The sequence below is a fragment of the Panthera leo genome, chromosome B2 (genome assembly GCF_018350215.1).
Source record: "Panthera leo isolate Ple1 chromosome B2, P.leo_Ple1_pat1.1, whole genome shotgun sequence".
Classification (NCBI taxonomy): Eukaryota; Metazoa; Chordata; class Mammalia; order Carnivora; family Felidae; genus Panthera; species Panthera leo.
The window spans coordinates 141662136-141672343 of NC_056683.1; the positions used below are offsets into that span (position 1 = coordinate 141662136).

At 37.8% G+C, this 10208-nt stretch overlaps 1 protein-coding gene across 6 annotated transcripts in view; it reads right to left on the reverse strand.

Annotated features, from left to right (window-relative positions):
* The window catches only part of SERAC1 (serine active site containing 1), a 74476-nt gene that overhangs the window by 48177 nt on the left and 16091 nt on the right, over positions 1-10208 (reverse strand). For 4 of the 6 annotated variants that reach the window (XM_042940169.1, XM_042940170.1, XM_042940171.1 and 1 more), the window contains 5 exons: positions 9669-9760; positions 7171-7207; positions 4425-4561; positions 3160-3249; positions 1724-1855 (listed from right to left, as the gene is read on the reverse strand). In XM_042940169.1, coding sequence (XP_042796103.1) covers positions 1724-1855; positions 3160-3249; positions 4425-4561; positions 7171-7207; positions 9669-9759 — 487 coding nt within the window. In that variant the 5' untranslated portion in view covers position 9760. Of the gene's footprint in view, positions 1-1723; positions 1856-3159; positions 3250-4424; positions 4562-7170; positions 7208-9668; positions 9761-10111; positions 10173-10208 lie in introns of those variants that run through there. The other 2 variants (XM_042940173.1, XM_042940168.1) reach the window with 2 other exon arrangements.

Genomic DNA, 10208 nt, shown 5'->3' on the forward strand with positions numbered 1-10208 from the left:
ATATGTAGGCATATCACAATCTAACTAACCTTTTGAAGAAGTGAACCTTAAATGTGAAAATCGATAGGTCAGAACCAATTTAACTTCTCCTTTTTTTGGTAATAATTCTAGTGTTTAAAAACTGTTTTGCTCACTACTCAAAAAACCTGAGGTTGCATTGAGATCTACTGTCCCTGATACAGGATGGTGCTTTGGCATTACGTGATGTCCATGAATGTGAGGTTCCAGATGGTGGTACTTTGTTTTAGTCTTCATGATTTCACCACTCCATCCTTTATGTATTGCCCTGAATGTTTGTGTCCCCCCTCCCCTGATACATACATGGAAACCTAAGCCCCCATGTCATGGTATTTGGAGGTGTGAAGTCTTTGGGAGCCCTCATGACTGGGATTACTGCCCTTATAAAAGAGACCCAGAGAGATCCTTTGTCTCCTCCGCCCCGTGAGGACACAGTGAAAAGCTGGTCATCTATGAACCAGGAAGCACACCCTCACCAGACACCAATCTGCTGGCCCTCTGATCTTATATTTTCCAGCCTACAGAACTTTAAGAAATAAATTTCTATTGTTTATAAGCCACCCAGTCTATGGTATTGTGTTATAGCAGCCCAAATGGACTGAGCTATGTATTGTAAACAAAACTGCGACCACTGAAGCAGACATTATTTTTAATAATGGGTGAGTTCTTCAAGATCAAGTGGGGAACTTTTCCAAAACCTACATGCTAGGGCTCCAACTCTGATTTTTCTGATATAGTAAATCTGAAATGGAATCCTGGAAGGTAGATTTTTTTTCTTAAAGATTTCTATTCTAAGTCTTCAAAGTAAGCTTACATTGTACGTTATTAAAATTATACCCACCAATCAATTAATTAGGATGTATAGAGGCAGAGATCTTATTCTGACACTTTTCTTTGAAAACATTATTTTTTATTTAATTGTTTTAATTAACTTATTTTTGACAGAGAGAAAGAGTGTGCGGGAGGGGCAGAGAGAGACGGAGACAGGATATGTCTGATAGCACTGGGCCCGAAGTGGGGCTCAAATTCATGAACTGAAGTTGGACATTTAACCTACTGAGCCACCCAGGCACCCATAACATTATTCTTTTTTATTTACCCTTTTTATAAGATAACTCTACTAAAAAAGTACACTTTAGTCACTGTAATCAGAGCAGATCTAAACTCTTGCTTATGTACTTATACTACAGAAGATGCAGTTGTTAAATACAAGTAAATATTTTAAATCTTCCTTTAAAAATACACACACACAAATCAGGTACATTTAACCAATTATTAGGATTGGAGCCAAGCAGATTGTCAAAGTGAAAGCAAATATAACTGTATGGTGCAGCAAGTGATTAAAATATGTCATTATTTTAAATAGGAACTAAAAGAAGATCCAAATACAACATTAGGCTATAGCTAATCGGTACCAAGAGTTTCTCTAATCAAGCAAAACTTCATTCTGGTAGAAAGTTACACAAATAGAAAGATCTTCCCCAGTTTTGAGGCTGTTCTTAACCAACCTTATCCGGCTACCAGGCCAGCAGGCTTCCTACTTTCTCTATCACCGGACTTTCTTTCAAAAACTTTTGAAAATAATTTTTATATATATTAATGTATGCTGAATTATTTTCCTTTCCTAGCATCTCCTTTCTTTCCCTTTATATCAGAGGCCAGGCACGAGCTGGTGGCGGGGCAGGTGCACAGAGGGGCTCATTACCATGCCAGTGGTGGGTCTCCGACATCTCCTGTACGGCCTGCAATCGCGCTGTCCTGTCCCCCGACTGGCTCTTCCTCAGGAGCAGCCACACAGCACATTCATGATCCTCCACATCGATGGTACTAAAAGTGTCTTTGCGGAAAGAAAAAAGAACAAGACCACGTAAACAGTGTGAACAGTTAAAACAACATTGTGTCCTCTCGCTTATTTAAGATGGTAGTTTGCAAGGATTTGAAATCCACAATAACGGAGTAAAATCCATTTCCAGGTATTGATAATGACTGACAGGGTTGTTCTCAGTTCTGCCATAGTATTTTGTTATAATTATTATGTATGTTATTAGGTCCTTTTGTTTTATATACTATGTCGCTTTCACAAAGTGGTCTCTTGTTCTTTTTCCTTAAAAACTTTTCTATTATGAAACATATCAAACATATAGAATCAAATACACTCACATCCATATGTTTACCACAACTATATTTAATCAATTTTATTATTTTGCCATATTTACTTTATATGCACGTGTATTTTTTTCTAAACCATGTGAAAGGAAGCTGCAGACGTAACATTTCACCCTTTCTCAGTCAACCCTATCTCCTAATAAGCCTGCATTCTCCTATATACTCACGATGCCATTATAACACCCAAGAACACTAAAACAAAAATCTTCCAAAACCATCTAAAATCCAGCCTAACTCCATATTCGAATTTCTCCAAGTGTCCCCAAAATATCTTCAGAGCTGTTTTTTAAAAACCGGGATTTGATTAAGTCTCTTTAGTATCTTTTAATTATTTTTTAAAAAATATTTATTTATTTTGCGAGTGAGCGAGCAAGGGAGGGGCAGAGAAAAAGGGAGGCAGAATCTCAAGCAGGCTCCATGCTGCCAGCGCAGAGCCCAACACGGGGCTCGAACCTACAAACCGTCAGCTCATAACCTGAGCCGAAACCAAGAGTCAGATGCTTGACTCACTGAGGTACCCAGGCACCTCTAGTATCTTTTAATTCTTAAAAATGTTCTCACCTTTTTCATGATGCCAACTTTGTAAAGAGATTGAGTAAGCTCTTTCATAGCTAACTCCACAGTGTAGATTTGCTTGATTATAAAATCTACATTATTGATGCAATTTCTCATGATCAGAAAGCATGGGAGTGATTTTCTAACAAATTTAAAATTTTGAAACACTCATCAAGATAAAAGGATATATTTAGTCTCAATATTCCCCTACTGCTATCTAACAACAAAACATCCACAAAGTGGAAGAAAACTGTCCATCAAGCCCTTAAAATTAAATAGAGCCCAAGAGAATAATGTCACTCAACCTTCCATGTCTATAATAAATGTCAGTATAAGAGATGGAGAAAAAAGGTCTCAAGTTGATCACCAAATGACTTTCAGATACTGATAAAGATTCCAAGTTAAATATTTGGTACCTACCGGCAAATGGGCCCCGCAGTATCTTGGCTGATGTTGCCAAAACTTTTCTTACTGCTTTGTGAAGCTCTTTTCTTGCCTGGTAAGTGATTCCTAAAATGATTACAAATTTAGATAAAACCAAGTATATATGCTTAATCCTATGCTCTAATACTTCAAAGAGAAATATATAAGCTACAAATTTTTTGAAAAACATAAAATAGCATTTTTCTCTTCCATTATAACTATCAAAACAACTAAAACCATTATGCAAACACAGAACACTAGATCCCAAAATAAGACTTCTCTCCAAGTCAGGAAAAAAGTAAAAAACTAAACAAAAACAAAAACACTCACTAAAGCTAACAAAAATCCTCACATCCAACATAGGTTTAACTACATTCAGGAAAATGTCCCTTAACAATAGCCCTTCTCAAACTGAAATCTGGGGATACCTTAATGAGATTTATCTTTGTGATACAGATAAATTGTAAACTATAAAAATTATCTGTGTAATTGAAATTGTAATACACCAGGTGAGATAATAATAAATACAAACAGGACAGAGTGGTGACACAGACAACTACAGACAGGGAAAACCAGAACCTGTCCCACTCAGGGAACATAATGTACTACCAGGCATGATTATTCTGGCCAACAATGTAGGAACAGGCAGCTGTAAGTCAAGTGCAGTGACTCATCAGGCTACCCATATCTTGATGAAAAGATATGTATGCCTCTGCTCTAAAATTTCATGTTCACCAAACAACTGTCTGGTTACTAATTAGGTTTCCATGTGACCTAAATATGGAGAACAGGAATGTTCTAATAAAGACAGGTTTCCAGCCTCTGTGACAGATTTTTTGCCCTCTGTTAATAAGTTGGTATTCATATTTATGAATCCATGAGATGATTTTAGTTTGCATGAATAAATTCCTTAAAGCAGAAACATATCTAAGTAACAAAAATCATATTTTTATACTTGCCAAACTGAGGGCCAACCTCTGAAATGATGACCTTCACTACTGTGTGGAATTCCAAAGTTAGACTAAAATAGCCAGCTCATCTTCGTGTCATTTAGTTACAGAAGAATTGCAAACCAAATTAAACATGGAAGTCAAAAATCTGGCCTTCCATTAATCTTTAGGAATGTGGTTCTTACAGGATTTGGTGATTCTTAGAATCAGCTGAACCTATCTTGTTAATATTGTGTTTTAAACACTCATCTTAAAATTTAATAACTAGCTTCCATTTTTCACAAAAATGGGATTACTTTACCATAAACTTACCATAATTTTCTCTTTTATCTAAAGAAACTGTGTGCAAATATATGTATGACTTCATTTTTTCTCTTTCTACTACTTGAGTATCTAATGCCAAAGACTTCTTCAGAGCCAGAACTTCATATGTAAGAAATAAAGAACCGCTTAAAAAGAAACAAGAAATTCATCATAAATACATGATGTAAATGTAACATGAGTCACTTTTTTTTTACATGACAGAATAACAGAATTATATTGGTTATGGAGCTCATCAGATTATTGAGTATCACATAAATTGAATGGCCCAACCTGTACAACAGCCCAGCTCCTGAACCAGTAGATTGAGAAGACTATTTCCTGTAAGTGGTGAAAAAAGGTAAAAGGGCAGAATTTCCCAAAATAGGATGGGAAAATAGTACTTAGTAAACACTGAGTGAGATAAAACGTGTTTTGAACAAAAAGTTTTATACACACCATCAATTTGCACCCCATAATAAACAGAAGTTCCCTCAATATATACACTGTTGTGTGAGCCAGTATATTATTAAGCTTTTTGCAGCGGACTTTTTCATTTTTTATTGGGAAATAGAATATATATACAGTAATGTGCATATAATATACACTATATTTATGTACACATATATAAATGTATATATTTGTCATTCATGATTATTATAATGCATTATAATAAATGAATTATTATTCATTTTAATGAATAATAATAATTACAATATCCAGGCAAAAAGCAGAACATTAACAGTACCTCAGAAGCCCACAGTGCGTCCCTTCCTGATTCTGACCCACTCTCTCATCTCTATAGCTAATTATCATTTTGACTTTTATTATAATAATGTCCTTGTTTCTCTTTATAGCTTGCCATCTATACACGCATCCTTAAACAACAGAGCTTAGTTTTGTCTGTCTGTAGACTTCACAGGAATGGAATCACACTGTTACGTATTCTTTTGCTCAGCTTCTTGTTTGTGAGATTCATTCCTGGTGTTGCATGTATCAGTAGTTTGTGCGTTTGTATTTTCCTACGGTCTGTGATGCAGACATTGTATGGGTATACAACTTACCCATTCTATCACAGATGGGCATCCAGGGAATTTCTAGCTTGAGTCTATTACAAACAATCCTGTTACACATCTTACACATCTACACTGTAACACATGTGGATTTGTTCCTTTAAGACACTCATCTAGAAGTAGAATTACAGACTTTCTGACTATATACTATTCACCTTTATTAGATACTGTCAAACTGTTTTTCCAAAAAGATAAACCGATCTGTACTCCCACCACCAGCATATGAAAGTTTCTCCTTTCCTAAGAGCCTCAAGTCAACTTAAAGTCTCCTAAAGTCAATTTTTAAATGTGAAATACAACGTTCTTTGTTATGTACCCAAAATGAAGGAAGTAAAGGGGTTTTTCCCTGATCAGACTGACCTACACGCTCCCGAAATCCAGACACAAAGGCTGCACTGTCTGGACTCAGGGCTTCATGACATCAGTTATAGTAAGCATCCTTCTGATCTTTGGTTTCCACCCTAAAGTTAAAGCAGGCAAGACAGAAAGGCCAGACCCTGGCCAGCACCAGAGAAATAGACGGTCCTGAAGAATCCTCTCCTCTCTTGGGGAACTATCTGAGCACCCAAAAAGAGCAAATGCATTCAGTATTTTTATCATGCTTTCCATGAAAGACAAAATTCTTTACTAGAAACTATGCGATTAATTTTCACTATATTCCTGCGAAATGATTGCAAAATAGACAAAGTGTATTACATTTATCTTTTGCCTGGAATGATTCAAAGAGAAAAATCATCTGTCTTTTGCCTTACATTGGTGTCATGGAGAAATGTATGTGTTTGAATAAAAGGCCAAATATGCCTCCTTTATAGTTTTAGCACCTAAGAGTTGTATATGTGTGTGTATATATATCTATATGATCTCATATATAACAGTGAAAAAGGAGTAGCATAGCGGGGCGCCTGGGTGGCTCAGTCGGTTAAGCATCCGACTTCGGCTCAGGTCATGATCTCACAGTTCGTGAGGTCGAGCCCTGTGTCGGGCTCTGTGCTGACAGCGTAGAGCTTGGAGCCTGCTTCAAGTTCTGTGTCTCCCTCTCTCTCTCTGCTCCTCCCCCACTCATGCTCTGTCTGTCTCTCCTTCAAAAATAAATAAAAACATTAAAAAAAAAGTAGTATTAACAAATAGAGAATTGTATTAGACATATATTAACATATACACCCCCCTTTCCCCCCAAAAAAGGAAGGAAAGTCGCTCTATTCATTAAGCATGTGCCTCTGAAGAGCATGAGATGGAAGATGTCAATCTGTTGGTTTTCTCAGTTCAGCCTCAATTTCCTTTCACGAGAGCTCTATGGTGACTTAAAGGGTTTTCAAAAATTATTCTGGCTACAGCCAATTTTCACCTTTTTTACCCACTTTAGAAATCAACACGAGATGTGATTTTAGGTGCACGAGAGCTAATTAACCAGCACCTGCTCTGTATGCGTGTCAAGTGCTCTCCCCAGAGCAACAATGCCTGATGGGTAGAATGCCTCCCATACCCTTGGATCCAAGATAAGGCACTCCTCAGAAAGTAAAGTAACTGAATCGAGACAACACTGAAGGGGTCGAACCAGTGATTAATCCACCTAATTCCAAAATCTGCACCCTATTTGCCACCCTATGCTACCTGGAAATCACTTCCACTGAGATTTCAAATAGTAGTATAAAGAAGCCAATTAACATTTCACAGTTGATACTTACCCTAAAATAAGTGATCCAGTAAACTTTATTATATTTCCTTCAAAAAGAAAGGAAAAAAGTCAATGGGATGAGTTTCATTTTTAAAATGTGACAGGAAATAGGCAAGTGTCTCTCCTTATATTATACAATTGGATAAGAAGTCATTGCTATTCTTCCATGAACATGATCAGTTACTACCAACACAAGGCTTCCTAACCCCAGATGCAGACGAACCAAAAAACACTGGGTAAAAAAATATAATCTGCATTTCATACTCCTTCTCATTTCACACTATTCTCCCCTTCTTGTATCTCTTATTCTGTCATTCCCAGCAAATCAGAGACCCTAGACCTGCTGCACTACTGATAATGCCAGGCCTACAGTGCTTCCACTGAATGCGACAGCCATGAAGCTAACTTGCCTTCTGACTCCTTTTAGTTCACAACCAGTAAAATAGAAGGATGGGGAGAGTTCTATCACTACTAGGGCTATATTGAAGGGATTATGCTTGTGACATAAGGACACAAAGTGACTTTTCCCAAAGTAATTATGGTATAGTTGCTGGGTAAGTGCCGTATGTACATAACCCAATTAAAAATAATGGTTACATTCTTCAAGTTTACTTATAAAAATATTTTTTTAATGTAAAAAAGAACTCCTAGTGGAAAACACAGATAGTTGTCTATCTGATGCACACAAGCCCCTTAATCTGTACTGCACAACCTGATTACTATCTAAAAATATTTGAATTCCTGACTCTGGCAGCTAGGGCTGGCTATGCAACACAGTTACAGCCAATCAGATATAAATGCAAGTCCGTTAAGTAGAGATCCCTCTCCAAATACAGAGACAAGGTTTCATAAGATGACTTTTGGCCTTTCTGCTTTCTGGATGTCTAGAGATTCAGCAACCATCTTGTGACCATGAGGACAATAAAGATAACGGAGCAGGAAGATAGGAGGATTGCTAAACTGCAATTCCTGCTCTAAACAGTCTCTGTTTTGACTAATTGGTAAGAAAAATGAAAACTTTACTAATTGAAGCCACTGTAGTCAAGCTTCTGTTGCATGCACTGAACACAACCTTAACTGATGCATTACCCAAGATGGTTAGGGTCTGCCACCAGTCCGCAAAACCTTCGTAACCTTTAATTTATTGGATGTGTAGAGGTGGCCCTTTGTCAGACTCTCCACTTAGGCTGCTGACAACATATTTCCCCTCCCTACTGAGGGATAAGGAACTCTCCTCAACTGACTTCTCTAGGCATCAGGCATGGAAGATGGACATTCCTCCCAAACTCTAAGACCTGAGTAGTGGTTCCAGAACCAGGAAGGAGACAGTTCCAGGAGGTCTGCAGGGATGAGATCCAAAGCTGAGACAAAGCTTCCTGACTGTGCAGATCCTCTAGGATGTTTTTCTTTCCAAGATGGCTTCCTGGACTGCCTTCCCTCCACGCTCACCCTGGAGGCCCTGGGAGCCACTCTCTGCTTTCTCTACCGCTACCACTTGCTATGTTTCTTTTTCACTAGGCCCTGGGAACAGAATACAGTCTCACAGCCTTTTCTCACTACTCTTGAGTTTGTCCTTTAGAAATGATGAGAGAAAAAGCTCCCTTTTCTCTCCCCACCCTCTTTTTATGTTTAAAATACACAATCACAGGGCACCTGGGTGGCTCAGGCGGTTAGGTGTCCGACTTTTGATTTCAGCCCAGGTCATGATCTTGTGGTTCGTGAGTTTGAGCCCTGCGTCGGGCTCAGGGCTGACAGTGTAGAGCCTGCTTGGGATTCTTTCCCTCTCTCTCTCTCTCTGCCCCTCCTCCACTCACTGTCTCTGAAAATAAACTTAAAAAAAAAAAAACAGAATCACGGTAATTTTCTAGATGAAAAGGACCTATCCCCATCCCCCCCCCCCAAAAAAAAAGATCTATCTTACAGAGCAAACAGAAGCTCCCTGAAAACAGGACTTTGTCTCAATCCATATTGTATCGTAAGGGCCTAGAATAGTACTTGGCATAGAGTAAATGGTAAATAAATAATTTGCCAAATGAATGAAAGATGATCTAGGCCTATCTTCTCTTTTACAAATAAAGGTTAGTAATAAATAGGTAAATAAAGATTTACAAATAAAGATACTAAATCAGCACTAGACCCTAACCGCCCATAGGGCAAGTACACGATCTTCTTGGCTCACCGCTGAATTCCCAGAACGCAGTACATGTGTCTGGCACTTGTTTTTGCAGAAACTTACTGCTGAGTGAGAATGTAGTGATACTCGAGTTTGAAAAGATGAGCATGAATTTGACAGGAAACATAGGGGAGGAAAAAGATTCTCAAGAGAAAGGAATATGCATGGCATGGCTCTGGGCCCACAAATTCGGGGTGCACCATTGGTATAGAAAATACAGAAACAAATGTGAGATTTACCATGGATTAAATAACTTTTCGTGAACCCCCTGGGGAATTCAGCCATAATTCTATCACTGTTTCCATATGAAATACTGTTGTTGAAACTGTACTCACTGATGTCTCTCCAGTACGTGGTGCTTTGGGGAGGAGGAGTTGAGGCTCCTATTCTTCTGCAACAGATGATACAATAAGCAGCCAGGGACATTCTGTGTGTTTAGAACAATGATAACATATTTAACTTGACAGCTAATTTAAAACATTCGACTATAAGAACACGCCACAATCACAGTTGGGACTGCCTACAGACTTCGGTTTTTCAAGACCAGGAAAAAAACTTTTCAATTAAAAAAGAAATTTCATCCTTAAAAAAGACATACTAGAATAATACTTTGGTAGTACTTTGACTATTCTTCAAACTGAGTCCAACTGTGAACAATGATTCGTAGGAAGCAAAATACAGATTATTAATCAGAATGTCGATATATGAATTCAAAATTTTTTCAATGTCTGTTAAAATACATATATATATGCATATGGATAAAGATATTTATATTTACCTATGATGACCAAAGGCCCTAGAGAAATGAAAAGTGCTCTGAATGGAAGACATACTTAGAACCCTTGAAAGCATTCTGCTTTTCTCTAGCTACTTCA